The following is a 20,645-nucleotide window of genomic DNA, read 5'->3' on the forward strand; positions in this document are numbered from 1 at the left end:
AACACACAAATATGTTACATGACAATAACATTAATAGTCACATGACAATAACTAAAAAGCACACATCTGCTGCATACAAAATCAAACTGCATAGTCCAGGGTTGCCCAAACTGTGGCTCTCCAGCTGTTGCAAAACTACAACTTCCAGCATGCCCTGATAGCTGTAGGCTGCCCAGGCATGATGGAAGTTGTAGTTTTGCAACAGTTGGAGGGCCGCAGGTTGGGCATCGCTGGCATATTCTGTTCCATCCAACATCAGGATGGAGCTGGCGCTAACACGTTGGTCCAATGTGTTAGTTTTGGTGACTGACAGTCTATTGTGTATGGACTCTCCCAGCCATTCACTTATGACAGATGTTGAGGGAAAGGATTTGGCGTTTTAGACTTCAACATGCCTGATCCTTTGTTCCTCCAGGATATAGACTTAAAGGGGTATTACGGTAGGTAAAAGTTATGCCCTATCCACAGGATAGGAGATAACGATCAGATTGATGGGGTTTCTACTGCTGGGATCTCCACTGATCAGAGAAGGGAGGCCCTGTACCCCCTGCAGCCCACCTGCTGCTCCCCTGAAATGACCGGAGTGGCCGGTCGCACATGTGCTCTGCCACTCCATTAATTTCTATGACAGTTCCGGAGATAGCCGAGTACAGCGCTCACCTATCTCCGGAACTCACATAGAAATTAATGGAGCGGCCATGCACATTTCAGCGGAGCAGCAGGAGGCCTGCAGGGGGTACAGGGCCCCCGTTGTCTTGATCGGTGGGGGTCCCAGCGGTCGGACCCCCAACAATCTGATAGTTATCCCCTATTCTGGGGATATCTTTTACCTACTGTAATACTCCTTTAAGTCAGAGGAGTCTGAAAGCAGCTTACTTCCCTCTTTTCATTGAAAAAAGCATGCACACATGAGCCAGAGTTGGGTTGATTATTAAATATAGCTATTGCCTCTGAATGGCCAGCCTAAATGTGAATTATGTCCATTGTAGGGACTCAGTTTGTTTGTATGTACTTATGCACCTGCCTGTTTTTATCTTTTTCTTTTCGTATGTCTTCTCTACTCCATAATCACGTGGTAGCAGCTGAAGTTCATGCACACCTCACATCAGTTTTTGCTGCTCAGTAGCCCCCCAGCTAAGGAAGCTCGATTCCGAACTGCCAAGAAACTCTACGGAAGCACATTCGCCTTTCAGTAAGAAACAGTCAGATTGGATGCGAATAACGTAGCTAAGGATAAGCCTAAGGGATGGTTAGGTGATGGTTAGGTTGTCCAGTATTCCCTTTTCTTCTTTTTTCACTGAATTGTGCTTTATAAAAAAATAATTCAACTGAACAATGCATTTTTTTCAAATATTTTAATGTCTAAATGTCCTCCTGAACTGCTTGTGGTTACATATGTTACCTTGCTATGTACAGAGCACTGCACTCCAGTAACCTAATCATGCAAATGCATCCACCAAAATATTTGCTACAGTCATTACATCAGTAACCTAAAGGTTACATCAGTATTGCAACTTAATTTCATGTAGTGTAGGGGCTGGCCAAGTACAGGCTGACACACAAACTCAATATTAATTAGGTCGGTCACGATCCCGATAGGAAGAAAATCGTGGCACACATTATTCACTGAAAATGAACCCTACATGTTTGTTTTTTTTACTTTTGAACAAAAAACACATAGGGCCAGATTTATCATTAGCTCAAGTCAGAATAATGGAGTGAAAAAGTCCCAAAAAAGTCCCAAACGCTAAAAACTGCGCACAAATTTGCGACTTTTTTCTGCTCTGCACTATGCTCGCCAGTTTTCTGAAAGTGGGCGTGTTTTCTTATGTAAATGAATCTCTAGACAGATTTACTATTGGGACTATTTAAAAAGTCTCAAAAAAGTCACAAAAAAGTCGCAATTTCACTCCAGTGAGGACCATGCTTATCTTATAGAACATGCGACTTTTTCATAAAAACGTGCAACTTTTGTAAAGCTGCTTACTGACGGATAAACTTCTACCATCAAACCACATTTATTACAGTCTTAAAGGGCCGATCATAAATCTGACTTGGCTAAAACTGACTTTAGCCATATGTTAAAGTGGAGTGAGCTGTCAGTCATGATAAATCTGGCCCATAGGGTTGAAATGTAGCATTGACGGTGAATGACGTAGCACAGATTCTCCTGCAAAGATTGGATGTGTGCTGCTGTTTTCTTCTTATCTGGTGACTGTTGAGGCTTTTGGGCAAAAACCTGAAACTGCGGGCACCATCGAGTTTTATAATTTGGGAGTGAAAAGGAAATTTATGCACTTGTGTAAACCATGCTGCTGATTTCCAAAAAGTCAGGATTTATTAGAATCTGTTTAACAATGGGTCCAACATAGTTGTCATGGCTCGGTTATGAATGGAAGCCATGAGCTACTGTATCAGAACTTTAGATTGATATAAAGAGAGAAAGTGTTCACTAGAAAGAGTTCTTCTAGAATGGAAGCTTCCTGCACTGAGTGAAGGATGTGAAAAAGCCTGAGCTGAATTTTAGAGCATATTAAAAAAAGGCACATTAGCTGTCTGGGTGGATGATGCCTCTTTGTATTTTGTCCCCACGGCTTATTTTTTTGTCTTCCTCCCAATCAGCGGCTCTCATATTGAGAACTGGCACTCTATTCTGCGGAATGGGCTGGTCAATGCATCCTACACCAAACTGCAAGTAAGTTCAATTCTAGTTCACATAAATACTGTATATGAACATTTGGATTGCTGTAGACTAAGGGTACTTTCACACTTGCGTTTACATTTTCCAATATTGAGATCCACATTCATTGTCAAAGGAGACAAAACGTAACTGAACAGAACGGAATGCTCCAAAATGCATTTCATTCCGTTAGGTTGTGTTCTCATACCGGAGAGCAAACCACAGCGAGCTTCGGTTTTCTTTCCGTCATAGGATGTGGAGCAAAATGGATCCGTCATGACCCACAATGCAAGTTAATGGGGATGGATCTATTTTCTCAGACACAATAGAAAACTGATCTGTTCCCCATTGACTTTCAATGAAGTTAATGACGGATCTGTAATTGCCATGTTAAAGATAATACAACTGGATCCGTTCATAACGGATGAAGATGGTTGTATTGTCAGTGATGGAAGCGTTTTTGCTGATCCCTGCCGAATCCAGCAAGAACACTAGTGTAAAAGTAGCCTTAGAAGTCTTACAATGCCAAAGATGGAACATCTCAATAAATGAAAGGTTCTCTTCTCCTCCTCCCTCTCCTCTTTTTTTTCTTTCCTTTAACATTTTTGTCATAATTTTTTCCCAGGGTGGTGTATAGTCTGAATGTTCTGTGTTTGATGAGTAAATATAGATTTGAATATATGACTATATATAGTTTTGTAAGACTTTTTTGTATAATGCAAAACGTTAACACAAAGAAATGTGTTTCTGAAAAAAGATCCACTGTGTAGAAAAGCCTACCTTCAAACCCTTGGTGTGTTAAGTAGGAAGGAAGTCATTACCTAATTACTGATGCAAGAAGCGAAGTAAAAATTTAAACTAAACCCATAGCAACAAGCCATCAGTTATGGTTATCTGCATAGATTAAAGGGACACTGACAGGCCCAATAAGCATATTTAGGTATATATATGACAGTACAGGTCTTATCAAGTCTATTAAAATCATCTAAGTATCCCCCCTGTCCACCTTATAAATACCGAAAACTAAAGTTTTATAGCCTGCCTGTCTCGTCACCAATCTGCCCAAGGGGCGGCGTTTCATCTCAAAATGCACCCAGCCAGCCGCTCCCAACTGCCGTTCCGAAGCCCCGCCCAGCTCATCAATATTCACTTCGCTGGGCGGCAGCTACAACTCTCCCCGACTCAAGTGTCCGGCGCATGCGCATAAGGCCTCATGCACACGGACGTTTTTTTTCACGGTTCGCAAAACGGGGTTCCGTTGGTCCGTGATCCGTGACCGTTTTTCCGTCCGTGGGTCTTCCTTGATTTTTGGAGGATCCACGGACATGAAAAAAAAGTCATTTTGGTGTCCGCCTGGCCGTGCGGAGCCAAACGGATCCGTCCTGAATTACAATGCAAGTCAATGGGGACGGATCCGTTTGATGTTGACACAATATGGTGCCATTTCAAACGGATCCGTCCCCATTGACTTTCAATGTAAAGTCTGGAGTTCTGTTATACCATCGGATTGGATTTTTCTCCAATCCGATGGTATATTTTAACTTGTAGCGTCCCCATCACCATGGGAACGCCTCTATGTTAGAATATACAGTCGGATATGAGCTACATCGTGAAACTCATTTCCGACAGTATATTCTAACACAGAGGCGTTCCCAGGGTGATGGAGACGCTTCAGGTTAGAATATACAAAAAAACTGTGTACATGACTGTCCCCTGCTGCCTGGCAGGTGCTGCCAGGCAGCAGGGGGCAGACCCCCCCCCCTGTTTTTAACTCATTGGTGGCCAGTGGGCCCCCCCTCCCCTGTTGTTAACTCGTTGGTGGCCAGTGTGCGCACCCCCCTCCCTCCCTCCCTCTATTGTAATAATAGCATTGGGGCCAGTGTGCGCGCCCCCCCAACCCCCCCCCCCCCCACTCCCTCCCTCTATTGTAATAATAGCATTGGGGCCAGTGTGCCCCCCCCCCCCCCTCCCCGATCATCGGTGGCAGCGGAGTAGAAGATTCATACTTACCTGGCTGCTGGCTGCTGCGATCTCTGTGTCCGGCCGGGAGCTCCTCCTACTGGTAAGTGACAGGTCTGTGCGGCGCATTGCTGTCACTTACCAGTAGGAGGAGCTCCCGGCCGGACGCAGACATCGCAGCAGCCAGGTAAGTATGAAAATCTTCTACTCCGCTGCCACCGATGATCGGGGGGGGGGGGGGGGGGGGGGGTGTGCGCACACTGGCCCCAATGCTATTATTACAATAGAGGGAGGGAGGGGGGGGGGTTGGGGGGGTGCGCACACTGGCCCCAATGTATTAAAACAATAGAGGGAGGGAGGGGGGGGGTTGGGGGGGCGCGCGCACACTGGCCCCAATGTATTAAAACAATAGAGGGAGGGAGGGAGGGGGGTGCGCACACTGGCCACCAACGAGTTAACAACAGGGGAGGGGGGGGCCGCACAATGATATTCAAACTGGGGAGGGGGGGGGGTCTGCCCCCTGCTGCCTGGCAGCCCTGATCTCTTACAGGGGGATATGATAGTACAATTAACCCCTTCAGGTGCCGCACTATCATATCCCCCTGTAAGAGATCGGGTGCTGCCAGGCAGCAGGGGGCAGTCTTGTACACAGTTTGTAGTGTATTCTAACTAGAAGCGTCCCATCACCATGGGAACGCTTCTGTGTTAGAATATACTGTCGGATCTGAGTTTTCACGAAGTGAAAACTCAGCTCTAAAAAAGCTTTTATGCAGACGGATCTTCGGATCCGTCTGTATGAAACTAAAACCTACGGCCACGGATCACGGACACGGATGCCAATCTTGTGTGCATCCGTGTTCTTTCACTGACCCATTGACTTGAATGGGCCCGTGAACCGTTGGCCGTGAAAAAAATAGGACAGGTCATATTTTTTTCACGGCCAGGAAACACGGCTCACGGATGCGGCTGCCAAACGGTGCATTTTCCGATTTTTCCACGGACCCATTGAAAGTCAATGGGTCCGTGAAAAAAAACTGAAAACGGCACAACGGCCACGGATGCACACAACGGTCGTGTGCATGAGGCCTAAAGCAGAGACTGCAGCGGCCTCTAAGACGCAGACTGTCTGTACGCAGGCGCGATGTGATCCTGGCCGGGCGCATGCGCTGAAGATTAGACGGAGGACGTGCCCAGAGGATTGAATTGGCCATGCGCATGAGTCGGGGAGAGTTGTAGCCGCCGCCCAGCGAAGTGAATATTGATGAGCTGGGCGGGGCTTCAGAACGGCAGTTGGGAGCGGCTGGCTGGGTGCATTTTGAGATGAAACGCCGCCCCTTGGGCAGATTGGTGACGAGACAAGCAGGTTATAAAACTTTAGTTTTCGGTATTTATAAGGTGGACAGGGGGGATACTTAGATGATTTTAATACACTTGATAAGACCTGTACTGTCATATATACCTAAATATGCTTATTGGGCCTGTCAGTGTCCCTTTAAGTTACATAATGAGAGGAAATATTTGACAGTTATTGATTTAGCTGTTTGAAGCTTGCTGTATTCCTAGTTAGGCCTCATGCACACGACCGTTGTGTCCATCCGCGTCCATGCCGTTATTTTTCACAGTTTAGCGGAGGTCCCATTCATTTCTGAGGAGCTGTGAAAAAAACTGATAGTCCTCCGTTTTTTCTGCGTCCGTGATCCGTGATTCCAGTCCGTCCAAAAAATATAACCCGTCCTATTCTTGTCTGTGGAAAACGGAGGACTGACCCATTCAAGTCAATGGTTCCGTCAAAAAAAACGGATGCACAACTGGTATGTCATCCGTGTTCGCGTCCATTTTTTTCTACAAGACCTTGGTGCAATGAAATTACACTTTTCATTAACCTTCCTTTTTTCCCCCCTGTCAGACAAAAAAGGAAGACACAAGGAAACACAACTGAAGCAAAATCGGACACGGACCACTGAAGCCAAATCACTGACAGTGAAAAAACACTGTTGTGTGCATGAGGCCTAATAGTCCTAATTTTCTTAAAGTGGTTGTCTCGTTAGGGACAATAGGGGTATATCGCTAGGATATGCCCCCATTGTCTTATGGCCTCATGCGTTTTTTGTGATTTTCTGCGGACCCATTGACTTTCAATGGGTCCGTTGAAAACTCGGCTAATGCACCGTTTGTCATCCGTGTCCGTGATCCGTGGTTCCAGTCCGTCCAAAAAATATAACCTGTCCTATTATTTTCGCGGAAAACGGTTTGCGGACCTAATCAAGTCAATGGGACCGCTAAAAAACACGGAGGCACACAAGATTGTCATCCACATCCGCGTCCGTTTTGTTTCCTATGATTTGCATGGCAAACCTTTTTTAGATTTTTTTTTACTTTCCCTTATGTCTGGTGATCCTCCAAAAATAAAGGAAGACACGCGGAAACAAAAACGGAAATTGATCACGGAACAACAGAACTCCATTTTGCGGAACGGAACACAACAACGGTCGTGTGCATGAGGCCGATAGGTGCGGATCCCACCGCTGGGACCCACACCTATATCGAGAATGGAGTCCCGCAAGCGAAGGAAGGCGTACTGTGCATGCCCCACCCTCCATTCATTTTCTATGGGGCCGGCAAAAATAGCCGAGCATTTGCTCGGCTTTTTCCATCGGCCCCATAGAAATGAATGGGAGCGGGGGACGCGCATGCTCGGTACACTCCCATTCGCTTCTATGGGGAGCCGGCTTGTTGGTGGCCGGACCGGAGTCTTCCAGCCACCACCTTGTGGGGCTCCGTTCTCTATATCGGTGCAGGTCCCAGCAGTGGGACCCATACCTATAAGACAATGGGGGCATATCCTAGCGATATGCCCACATTGTCTATGATGAGACAACCCCTTTAATTGTCTCAATTATTCAAGAACGTATGACTGTGTCAGCTGATAGGTTACATAGTTTTCACTTAGCTTGCATTTGTTTAAAATATTGCTGACTTATTGTAATGTATTTACAGTTGCATGGAGCAGCATATGGGAAAGGGATATACCTTAGTCCCATCTCCAGTATTTCATTTGGATACTCAGGTAAGTATTGCAGCAGAGGGACACCAGGTATGTACCCAGAGTGGTTTAAACATATCTTAGACATAATATATACTGTAGTATATAAAAATAAAAAAAATTGAATTCACAATAAGCTGGGACTGTTTCTGTAATAGCTCCACATAAGTAGTAAAGTTGGCAGCAAGAGTTACGGTATATTTGTTATTTTATGCAGGTATGGGGAAGGGGCAACATCGGATGCCATCAAAGGATGAGCTGGTTCAGAGATATAATCGGATGAACACTATTCCTCAGGTAACATATGAAATTGTTATTTACTAAATGTACTGTAATACCTATCAGGATCTGATTCTGTCCAGCTGTTCAAGCAGTAATAACATAGCAAACATATTTGATTGTATGTCAGAAGAATTCTCCAGGGTGTGGTACCAATGGATGTTCTCAGGGTCTACGTGTGTGTATGTCGACTAGGCCCCCCATTCCCACGCAACCCAACTCCACCATCTGGTGGTGCCAGAGCTAGACTTTGAGCTCCAAACGATGCTTGGGTGGCACCATAGGCAATTGCCCAGAGTACTGATGGGTCTCACTAAGCTTTGGCCACTGGTCCTTAACCCTCCCAGTGCCTTCTGACTTCTTAACTTAGGGTCTTTCTTTTGGAGATAACTTGCAATAGACCACTTACTTGTGCATTTTTTGTGGCGCGTTGCACTTTTTTAATGACCAGCAGTGACAACATTTTAAATTAAGCTCCACATGAGGGAAATAAACAAGCCTGCGTTGCATGAAAAAAGCACAAAATAGAGCATGCTGCGATTTTCACCGCTCATGTGCACAGCCCCATAGAAATAAATGGGTCCGGATTCAGTGCGGGTGCAATGCGTTCACCTCACGCATTGCACCCGCGCGGAAATCTCGTTCGTATGAAAGAGTCCTTAGGCTTTCACACTGCCGTTTTGGTTTCTGTTTGTGAGATCTGTTTCAGGGTTCTCACAAGCGGTCTAAAACGGATCAGTTTTGCCTTAATGCATTCTGAATGGATAAGAATTCGCTCAGAATGCATCAGTTTGCCTCCATTCCGCCTCCATTCCACTTTGGTGTCCGTCTGACGAAACTGAGCCAAACTGATCCGTCCTGACACACAATGTAAGTCAATGGGGTCGGATCCGTTTTCACTGACACAATATGGCACAATAGAAAACGGATCCGTTCCCAATTGACTTTCAATGGTGTTCAAGACGGATCCGTTTTGGCTATGTTAAAGATAATACAAACTGATCTGATGCGGTTGTATTATCAGTGCAGATCCGTCTGTGCAGATCCATGACGGATCCGAACCAAACAGCAGTGTGAAAGTAGCCTTAGCCAACCAGAATCTTACTCTGTACTGACAAGGTGCAAGCACCCCCAAAACAGCTGTCTACGGATAGTTATTTGACTTCGCTATTTTCTCTGGTCATGTTCCCAGGCTTGTTAAAAAGTCAGACTTTGACTCATGGGGAGCCACTTCCTCAAGGTGGTGCTAGCGAGATGGTTCTTTGGGAGATACCTCTTTGCAAATTATTTAGCCCTGTATGACATAAGTGTGCCTTTAACCCCTTAAGGACACGGCCATATTTCACCTTAAGAACCAGGCCATTTTTTGCAAATCTGACCAGTGTCACTTTATGTGTGAATAACTTTAAAACGCTTTTACTTATCATTTTTATTTATAAAAGAAATACCAAATTTACCAAAAATTGGGAAAAATTTCCAAATTTCAATTTCTTTACTTTTATAATAGATTGTAATACCTCCAAAAATAGTTATTATTTTACATTCCCCATATGATTTTTGGATCATTTTGGGGATGCCATTTTATTTTTTGGGGATGTTACAAGGCTTAGAAGTTTTGAAGCAAATCTTGAAATTTTTCAGAAAATTTCTAAAACCCACTTTTTCAGGACCAGTTCAGGTCTGAAGTCACTTTGTGAGGCTTACATAATAGAAACCACCCAAAAATGACCCCATTTTACAAACTACACCCCTCAAGGTATTCAAAACGGATTTTTACAAACTTTGTTAACCCTTTAGGTGTTCCACAAGAATTAATGGAAAATAGAGATAACATTTAAAAATTTCACTTTTTTGGCAGATTTTCCATTTGAATCCAGTTTTTACAGTTACAAAGCAATGTTAACAGCCAAACAAAACTTAATATTTATGGCCCTGATTTAGTAGTTTACAGAAACAGCCCATATGTGGTCGTAAACTGCTGTACGGGCACATGGCAGGGCACAGAAGGAAAGGAATGCCATATGGTTTTTGGAAGGCAGATTTTGCTGGACTGGTTTTTTGACACCATGTCCCATTTGAAGCCCCCCTGATGCACCCCTAGAGTAGAAACTCCCAAAAAGTTACCCCATTTTGGAAACTACGGGATAGGGTGGCAGTTTTGTTGGTACTATTTTAGGGTACATATGATTTTTGGTTGCTCTATATTACACTTTTTGTGAGGCAAGGTAACAAGAAATAGCTGTTTTGGCACCGTTTTTATTTTTTGTTATTTACAACATTCATCTGACAGGTTAGATCAGGCATCCTCAAACTGTGGCCCTCCAGCTGTTGCAAAACTACAACTCCCAGCATGCCCGAACAGCCTACAGGTATCAGCCTACAGCAGGGCATTGTGGGAGTTGTAGTTGTACAACAGCTGGAGGGCCGCAGTTTGAAGATGCCTGGGTTAGATCATGTGGTATTTTTATAGAGCAGGTTGTCACAGATGCGCCAATACCAAATATGACTACTTTTTTTGTTGTTATTTGTTTCAGTTTTACATAAAAAAGCATTTAAAAAAAAAGGATTCTTTAGTGTCTCCACATTCTGAAAGCCATAGTTATATTTTTAATTTTTTGGGCGACTGTCTTGTGTAGGGGCTAATTTTTTTTCGGGATGAGATGACGGTTTGATTGGCACTATTTTGGGGTGCGTATGACTTTTTGATCGCTTGCTATTACACTTTTTGTGATGTAAGGTGACAACATTTTTTTTACGGTATTCACCTGAAGGATTAGGTCATGTGATATTTTTATAGAGCAGGTTAGTACGGACGCGGCAATACCTAATATTTATATATGTATACTTTTTTTATTTGCTTAAGTTTTACACAATACCAGCATTTTTTAAACAAAAAAAATGATGTTTTAGTGTCTCCATAATTTGAGCCATAGTTTTTATATTTTTTGGGCGATTGGCTTAGGTAGGGGCTCATTTTTTGCAGGATGAGGTGACGGTTAGATTGGTACTATTTTGGGGGGCAAACGCCTTTTTGATCACTTGGTGTTGCACTTTTTGTGATGTAAGGTGACAAAAATTGCTTTTTTTGTACACCGTTGTTAAAATTTTTTTAATGGTATTAATAGGACAGGGTAGATCATGTGATATCTTTATAGAGCCGGTCATTACGGACGTGGCGATACCTAATATGTGTGTTTTTTTTTCAGTTTTTTATTATAAAATAAGAAATAAGAGGAAAGGGGCATTTTTTTTTTCTTTTCCACTTTATAAATTTTATTACTTTATACATTTTATTAAAAACACTTTTTTTTCTTTACTTTATTTCTGATGTTCACTTTTGGGGGTCTGATCCCCTCTGCAATGCATTACAATACATTTGTATTGTAATGCATTGCCTGTTCGTGTACTACAGTGAGTAATACACAAACAGGTTGCCTAGGAGACCCAGCCTGAGGCTGGATCTCCTCGGCTCCCGTAGAAGGCAGTTCCTGATGCTGTGTAAGGCATTGGGCAACCTCTGCACGGCATCGGGCTGCCTTCTGAGACATCGAGTCCCTGCCACAGCAGTGCGGGGACTCTATGGCCTCCCTCAAACACAAACCCCTTCTATGCTGCGGTAGCGGCATAGAAGGGGTTAATCCGCAGCGATCGCCGATAGGGGGGGTCACAGGACCCCCCTCGGCATTGACCCAGGGTGCCTGCTGATTGATTTAAGCAGGCACCCAGTTCTCACTTCAAATTAGTTTAAAGGAAAGAAAGGAACTGACAGTCTCCTTTTAACCTGTTACGGACACAGGGCGTACAGGTACGCCCTTTGTCCTTAAGTATCGGGACATCAGGGCGTACCTGTACGCCCTGTGTCCGTAACAGGTTAAAAGGAGACTGTCAGTTCCTTTCTTCCCTTTAAACTAATTACAGCAGATAGTGCCAGAACAGCCTACAGGTATCAGCCTACAGCGGGACATTGTGGACTGTATATGGAGATTTGTGTACAGTTTTGGGAACCAGTTTCCAAGTAGGAAATAGCCAAGCTTGAGCAGGCAGGACCTTGCCAATTTCAGTTTTTTACTCCCTGCCATCCCGGAGCCATAACTTTTTTATTTTTCCGTTCACATAGCTGTATGAGGTCTTCTTACTCCCATCTCACTCTATTCCCCCAAGTCAGAGAAATCGACCTTTTAATAAATTGGAGCTGATATTGCACCTGGTTGCATGCAGAGGCTCGGCTCATTCTCTTCCAGGCTGCGCCCCCACTGCTTTGACTGACAGGGCCATGCAGTGAAGACATGCTGATACCTAGCCCTGAGGTCTGACGGCAGCACATTTGGCTGACGTGCAGTACATGGCTGGTGATTGCAGGTCAGATGGAATTCTGCCAGCAGCCCCCAGGGGTAGAGCTGGGAGAAGGGGAGTAGTAGTTGTGGCACTAATAGGAGTGGTAGTGGTTCATGTTGGCTTTCATCACTCCCACACTCCCTGGGGCCACGCAGTGGTGGGGGGGGGGGGGGGGCGCACTCTTTCTTTCTTCCCTCCAGGCACACCTTGGACTTTTTAGGGGCTTGAGCCTGGTGGTGTTTGGATTGCAATCTACCCAAATAACCATAGGCGTGCGATTTCGTTCTCATTAATTCTTTCTGCAATTCCTGGGTTGGTTGGAGAGTGCAGATCTTAGATCCAGATGGTCAGTTTGTCTCAAGGTTTGGTGGGTGCAAAGCAATATACCCTTTCCACTGCAGTAAAGTCTTATTGCTTACTATCTGAATCCAGCGAGGCCTTAAAAAGGTGGTTCTAAACCTTCTGTGAATGTCTGTTCTCTTTCTGTCTTCTCTCTTTCCTTTAGGGGAATTCTCACAGTTAAGATCTTCTCTCATGTACAGTACATGTGTCTGAGGACTAGACACTCACTAACCAGGGGACGGAACCACCCATCACCATGGAAACTAGTCTTAGATTGTTAACTAATTGGTGCCCATACATAACCATTTAGAATGTACATTGTGCATACGGAAATAAGCACTTTAACAAGAAATCATAACGTTTAACTTTTTTAGCATGAGGACAACTCTTAGCATTAAAGGGGTTGTCTCACTTCAGCAAATAGCATTTATTAAGTAGCTTATGTTAAAACAAGGCACTTACTAATGTATTGTGATTGTCCATATTGCTTCCTTTGCTGGCTGGATTCAATTTTCCATTACATTATACACTTCTTGTTTCTATGGTTACAACCACCCTGCAATCCATCAGCAGCGGTCGTGTTTGCACACTATAGAAAAAAGCAGGAGCCTATGTGCGCTCCCACAGTCCCAGCCAACAAATAGGCCAGCACTTTTCCTATAGTGTGCAAACATGACCACCGCTGATGGATTGCAGGGTGGTCATAACCATGGAAATGAGCAGTGTATAATATGATGGAAAAATGAATCCAGCCAGCAAAGGAGGAAATATGGACAATCACAATACATTAGTAAGTGCCTTGTATTAACATCCTCTACATGATAAGTGCTATTTGCTGAAGTGAGACAGCCCCTTTAAATTTATTTTTGCAGAGACCAATGCACTGCTGCAAGACTTCAGGGCTAGGCATGAGTACATCTTTATTGTCTGACCCTGTCAGTCAAAGCAGTAGGGGTGCAGCCTGGAAGAGCATGATCAGAACCTTTGGGTGCAACGGCAATACCCTGGTTGCAGCAAGGGGCCAATTTGCATATTATTAACAGGATGATTTCTCTGAATTGGGTGAACAGATCAAGATGGGATCAAGAGAATTAAAATGTGCGGACAAGTGAATATCTACCATGTGAGATGGATTTATATGAAGGTATGAGGTGCCAAATTACCATTAAAAACTTTTTTAACTTTTTCTTAAGTCCCCCTAGGGGACTTGAACATTCAATTGTCCGATCACTTCTCCCACAGACTGATATAAATTACCAGTCCAAAGGAGATCCATTATGTTCCTATCAAGCCCTGTTACAGGCAGGCATCATTCTGAAGGCCTGAGGATGCCAGAGCAACCAAACGGCTCCCTTGATCTGAGCATTAAGATGCCGTTCGTTCACAATTAACCACGGCATTTGAGGGGTTAACTGTCCGTGATAGGTGTTATTGTCGATCTTGGACTTTGCCCCTGGGTGTCTGCTGTGTAAAACAGCAGGACCCAGCTATGGCAGTGACTCAGCCTCTTAGCGGGCAAAATGTTTAAAGAACAGATTTTCATCATACATGTATGGTAGAAGTCTGGAAGGGGTTAAAGGAGGGCGACTAAAGTAGTAAATGAAATGGGAGGACTAAAGAAAGATTATCAAAACAAGAGATGTTTAGAAAAAAACAGCTGACGGGTAATCTGAAAACTATCTCTACCATGATCTTTTTTATAATTAAAGGGTTTTATTGGGTTTTATAAAAAAAATTTAACTGACAGAGCAAATAGAAGAAAAAGCGTTGGAAAGTTACAATGTCATCTGAAATTTCAATAAAACCAATTAGCTAACACTCCAAGAGCCTAAAAAGGCAACATAAATCGATACCATTGCTGATGTCAATTGCTTCAATTGGAGACAGAGCTCTGGATCATTGAAGCACTGATAGATAGCACATTTTGAAACATTATGAAATAAAATCTGGCAAACACAAAACAAAAAAAAACAAAAAAGGGGGGGTAAGGGATAAGGAACAGCAGGGGATGGGTGAGGTAGTGTAAAAGCAAGAAAAGGAAGGGCGAGAGAGATGTGGAGGAAGAAGAGAGGCCAGTGCACAGTAGTCCGTTTAAAGTGTCCTATACGTCCCTGAGGAACAGAAATCATCCTGTGTATACATCTGAGGGGTATGGGCTATTAACTCCTCCATTCTCTAATAAAGCATTACTTCCTCAAACCACTCCTCCAGGGATGGGGGGGTCGTTTTCCAGTGACGAGGGATCACTGCTTTCACTGCTTGAATGAGATATTTAAGAAGAGAGTTTTTGTAAGCTTTGATGGACAATTTAAAAACATATAAGAGCAGGGATTCTGGCGAGTTCGGCACCGGAACGCCCGAACTGAGTCCCAGAATTCCCATAGGGCAGAGCAATGCCACCAGAAACTCCAGCATCTGTCCGAAACTGAGGGGAACCATTTGTGCAGTAATGACGGGACCCTGTACCAGCAAGACATGATCTTGTAGCAGGTTTCCTGCGCTCTGGTGGATAGCAATGCTTTATGGGTAAAGAGATAACACCTATGCCATTGGACAGGGGACAATTTAATACCCATTTCGCGTTCCCACACCACACAAAACAGAGGAGGTGAGAAGGACCTGTGTTGGAGAAGTAATTTATACATAAAGGATATGTCTCTGAACACATCCGAAGGTGTCAGACAAGCCTGTTCAAAAACTGTCAGAGTTCTAGTAAGGTTCTGAGAGACAGCATGGAAGCATAGAAGTGTTGAAGTTGAAGGTATTCATAGGTGTATTGTTGTATGGGAATTGTTTCACCCACTATAGAGTATAGAGATTTCAGGGAGGTTCCTGAGATGACCTGGCAGAAGCGGAGAGGGGAGAGTTTCGTGCTTGTGAGAAAAGAGGCTGATGAGGAACCCGGGGGGAATAGGGGATGGTCAGTTATGGGGATGAGAGGCCCCAGAGGATCAATAAGAGAGAATTACGGGCTTATGACAGCTAATATTGCAAATGTGTGGTTAGCAGTAAAGGAGAGAGAGAGGGTTGGTGAGTTTGTAAACAGCTCCGCAGGGGAAGAGTGGTAAAAGCAGATTGCGAGGAACCCCTCGCTCTATTAACCCACGCTTTCTGACAAACAGGATGAAACATGTCCAGAAGCCGGGCATAAGCATTAGAATGGAGTAGAATGGTAATATAACTTACAATCCGGCAGACCAACCCCATCTGCGTCCTTGGGGCGAGTCAGCACTTTCCAACAGATGCGTGGGTGACCAGGGAACCAGACAAATTTCGTAAAACACCTACGCACTTGGGTCCAGAAAGAAAGGGGGACCCGAATGGGGATAGTCTGCAGGAGATAAAGCAATTTGGGCAGAAGATTAATTTTTAATATACTATTCCGTCCAAACCACAAAAAGACTTTATGGTGCCAAGAATCTAGATCTTTCTGGAAGCAGCAAAGAAGTGGAGCAAAATTAGAATTGGTAAGTCAGGGATTTATGAATCGCTATGGCAACTGCCTTAGACTTGTTGAGCGCATTGTTAGCATAATGCCAGGTTGTATAATGCCGATGCCAATTACCCGGGACAGACCCCTCCTTGAAATGGGTTTTCTAAAAACAAATAAGATGTACCTTTTGGCGATGGAAGTGGTGGAGAACTTAAGCCCATTTTTCAGGTGTATTGAGTCCCTTCGCGTTAAATTATGCAATTTTAAGAGACGTCATGGTAGGGAGTGTAAGGGAAGCATAAAAGTAGGAGAGAAAGAGCAGAAAAGAAAGGAGAGGAGGGAAGGAAAAAGAGAAAAAGGTGCTTAGTGCTATAAAATACACAAAAATTAAAAACAAAAACAATAAGAAAAAAAGGCAAAGTCGGAACTTTAGATGTTACAACACTAAATGGAGACCACTAGGTCAAAGGAGACGGTCACCAGGGAGAAAAGTACCCCCAAGGGAGTGTCTCAAACTACTTGTGGAAAGTGGCAGTCAAGAAGAAGAGAGCCGACCGACTGGCAAAACTTGTGATAAAATAGAAAAGCGTCACCTGCTATATGGGAGAAAAAAAACTACTGAGTGAAAAAAGGAGAAAAATTATGTTTGAAAAGAAAAAGGTAACTTAGGCAATAGCAGCATAGCGCCCTCAGGTCAAAGTGGACGACTGGGAGTTCTGTAGCAGGCTAGTAGATCTGCGACTACGTCCTCTGGAGGAGCGGGAAGGCATTCCAGGAGATCCTCTTGTGGAAACTTGAGAGAGTAGAAAAGGCTGCGAAGGCGGAGGATCAGGTGGTTTGATGGAGGGCCACACGTGTATCTTCATCGGCAGTAGGTCAAGGCTGCAGAGGAAACTGGAAGATCTGCGCTGCAGCATAGAGTGGCCATGTGACCTTTAGGGCCGGCTATTAGAGCAAAAGGGAATCTCTATGGTATGGAAGCCCTCTGTCCCAAAGGAGGTTTAGAATGGGTTTCAAAGTGGCTCGTTGAGCAAGAGTGTAGCAGGACAAGTCCTGGAGAATCATAATGGGGGTCCCTTCAGACAATAGAGATGGATGTTGGGGGGCCTTGAGGAGAATCTGCTCTTTCACAACATAGAAGTGGATCCGGCAGATAATGTCTCTAGGTCTAGAGCCCTTGGGCGCCGCGGGCGCAGCGCACGGTGTGCCCTCTCAATATCAATGGCTGTAGTGCTGGGGTGTTTCAGGATGCCATTGAATATCAATAAAAGGGTAGGAAGGAGGTCTGAATTGGAGACAGACTGGAAGGCCTTTGATACAGAGATTATTGCGGCGCCCGTGGTTTTCCAGATCATTCAAATGTTGTTGAAGGGTGAGAATTTATGATTCTTGAACACGAGTTTTAACGTGTAGAGTTTTCACATCTGCTGACACAACTGTTTGGCCCTGAACAATGGAGTCCACTCGGTCGGTAAGAGTAGATAAGTCTGTATGGAATTGCGCAAATTCCTGCTTGCATTCTTGTAGGGTATTAGCTGCAAAGCTAGATAGATCCTCTTTCGAGGGTAGAGAGCAAATAAGTGCCCGTAAATCCGCCATGGTGGGTGGTCTAGAGTCCTCATCAGGCACTACCAGAGATGATCGGGTCTCAATAGGGACCTGGCTCATATGGATCTGAGGAGGAGAGGTTGAGAGGAGGGGACCTAGGGTCCTGGAACTTGGCAGAGGAGCAGAACGGGAGCTGTCCCACAAAAACCCAGTGGACCAGTGATGGGACACTGCCAAAGAGAGACCAGGCGAGGCTAACGGTCATAGGGGTCCCTGCTTGTGTTGTCCTCGGGGGCCCAGGGACAGCGAGAGGTTATTCTGCTGGTGCGCGCAGCCAGTGCTTACTAATGCCAGGGGTTCAGGGCCTGGGTCCTTAGGCTGATAAAGACTTAGTGGAGAGTTTTAGGGGAGAGTAGGAGAGATAGCAGTTTTCTGTGGCCAAACCGGTCTCAAGGTGGAGTCTGATGGGTCAGGAGGGGTAGTGGGGGACAAGGAGGCAGGAAGAGATGTGGGTAAGGGGTATGAGGGTACTTGTGGTCCTGCCAGAGGAGGTACACAGTTATATTCAGTCAGTGGCACTTCTTCACCCCCTAGGTCATCAGGGGCTGCGGCTGCTAGATGGACATGCGGGAGCCAGGGCCGGCGGGCATTTTGCTGTTGTTGCTACAGAGGAGATGCCTGGCTCAATGCATTTCAAGCCTGAGCTCTGCCTCCTTCTCAGACAAGGCCAAGAGCGGTGCAGAGAGGGAGCGGCGGTCCCATAGACACGGGGATCAGGACTCCTCGGACATAACAGGTGACGCAGCGCGCCTCGAGGTAAGGGCGCCGCCACCAACTTGAGACACACTGGTCGGTGGCGCCTCGACTGTAAGGCCAGCCGGCTTGGAGAAATATGCGCTGAGGTCTGCTTGCGATGCGGTCAGGGGAGCAGGTGGACGAGCTAAACCCTTCTTTGTGGCTTTCCCCATCATAGGAGCAGGTAAGAGCTGAAGTTTAGACTGGGGTGCAGCGGAGCTCACACAGAGTTTGGCTTCACTCCTCCATCACTGGCCACGCCCTCTGCGTATGGTATCTACCATGATGTGATGGTGAATTCACTAAAAGAGTTCAAGAGTTCCCAGCATGCCCAGACAGCCTACAGCTATCAGCCTACAGCAGGGAATGGTGGGAATTGTAGTTTTACAACAGCTGGAGAGCCACAGGTTGGCCAGCCCTGTATTAGTATAATAATTGTACAGGTTATAGATACTAGATTTGTGGAGAAGGGTCATTGATCCAGGAAGTTATACTAATTGCTAGATTTGGATTTGGGAATGGATAGACTTTTTAAGCCTTACAAACTACAGGTCACATTTATTAAGCCCAGTGTTTTAGATGCTGGTCTTAATAAAGCCCCATAGCTGGTGGTGGATCTGCCGAAGTTATGAAGGTGGATCTGACAAAGTTTGGCAGATCTTCCACCAGTTCTAAATGTAAGCCAGCTTCTGAACTGTCTTAACATTTGGACCATTTTCTACGCCTAAAACAGGTGTAGAAAATAATGAATCAGACGGGTCTACTGTCCAGCCTCCTTTCCGACCCACGCCCACAATTTTAGACCTGGTGTGAGCAGGACAAAGTAGCGGATAGCGCCGCAATTAACCGTTGCACCACCATCTGCGTCTAAAATACATCTAATTTAGGCCTATTTCAGATTAGTGGTTGACCCACCACGTTACTTCTCTGCATAAAAAGTATACTGTGTATTGTTGTAGTGACCATATGTCATGGGGATGTCCAGATTTAAACTCGTAGAGTAATGAAGACCCCCGCACCTCCCATTTTTGGTTCCATCATTCCGTAATTAACATTGTTTTAACCTTCTCCTACCTTACTTATTTTCTTGATCCACTGACACAATTTTAGGTTATGTATAAAATAATTTTACATAAAAAGTAACTTTGTAAAATGGTTTACTTACATTTTATTGTTTCTAAATTGCATACTGTATTCCCATAAGTATCCATAGACTAAAGGGTGGCCCATAGCAAAAATAACATGTAGCACATTCATGTATGCAATCCCACTGCTCTGTCCCAGAATGTGTTGCCTCCATTCCATTCCTTATAGGAAAGAATGACAGCATGAACTTCAGAAGTGATTGTGGTGATGGGAATCCCTGTGCAGGCTCACATAACCCATAACAAAGGGATCTGATCTGTGCCCTGTCATGAGACCCTTAACAGCCACATGCCTTCTTTGTATGAATGCCCTTGAGTGAATTTTGCAGTCTTCACTCAGCATTCCTTATTGGTTCAATATCTGTCCAGTAGAATTTATAGGAGCAGTATGACATGTCTGTCAACAAGCATGTCTACAGTTTCCAGTAACAACAAGTAGAACTCTGAATTCAGCTCCTAACTTTCATACGTTCTAAAACTCAAGATCCATGTTAGACCAGTAAAGCAAAGTATTATGAATATTTTGTATTAAAAGATTTACTCAACTGTTTATGTAAATTATATCAAGATAAAAGCTATAAAATTAAGTTCAAGGGTGATCATACTCTAACTTTTCCAAACTACTACTGTTCTATCAGTCATTTTCTTTCTTTCCTCCTTTTCTATTAGACTCGATGTCTCCAGTCTCGTTTCTTGCAGAGTCGGAATCTCAATTGTATTGCACTGTGTGAAGGTAATCATTTAGCAATCATATGTTGTAATCTTATCTCGGAAAGAGATAAGCAATGCTTTTACTAGCGTTAAATATGTTTCACCGTTTACAACATACCAGTATATGTTCTAGTTCTCTACTACATAAAAAAACATTTATCCTCACCAATAACGCATTCATCTTATCTGGCCTTTTCTATGCTACATGTCTGTGTAGATTCATAGATACATATGTAATATAATATTAGTTATTTAAAGTGAAACCTCAAATTCAGGAGCTTGTAGGCACAGAATGTCAGGTGCCATAATGGTGTAGACACCCCAATGCTGCAAGCGATTGTCGGGACAAAAGCATTCCCTCCCGGCGGTCACCAG

The 20,645-nt window shown here is 44.4% G+C and overlaps 1 protein-coding gene across 3 annotated transcripts in view; it reads left to right on the forward strand.

Moving 5' to 3' along the window:
* The window catches only part of PARP6 (poly(ADP-ribose) polymerase family member 6), an 86,334-nt gene that overhangs the window by 58,350 nt on the left and 7,339 nt on the right, over window positions 1-20,645 (forward strand). For 2 of the 3 annotated variants that reach the window (XM_044279831.1, XM_044279832.1), the window contains 5 exons: window positions 1,080-1,192; window positions 2,623-2,695; window positions 7,637-7,706; window positions 7,900-7,979; window positions 20,229-20,292. In XM_044279831.1, the coding sequence (XP_044135766.1) occupies window positions 1,080-1,192; window positions 2,623-2,695; window positions 7,637-7,706; window positions 7,900-7,979; window positions 20,229-20,292 (400 nt within the window). The remainder of the gene's footprint in view (window positions 1-1,079; window positions 1,193-2,622; window positions 2,696-7,636; window positions 7,707-7,899; window positions 7,980-20,228; window positions 20,293-20,645) is intronic. The other variant, XM_044279833.1, reaches the window with a different exon arrangement.

This window comes from Bufo gargarizans, chromosome 2 (assembly GCF_014858855.1).
Source record: "Bufo gargarizans isolate SCDJY-AF-19 chromosome 2, ASM1485885v1, whole genome shotgun sequence".
NCBI classification, from domain to species: Eukaryota; Metazoa; Chordata; class Amphibia; order Anura; family Bufonidae; genus Bufo; species Bufo gargarizans.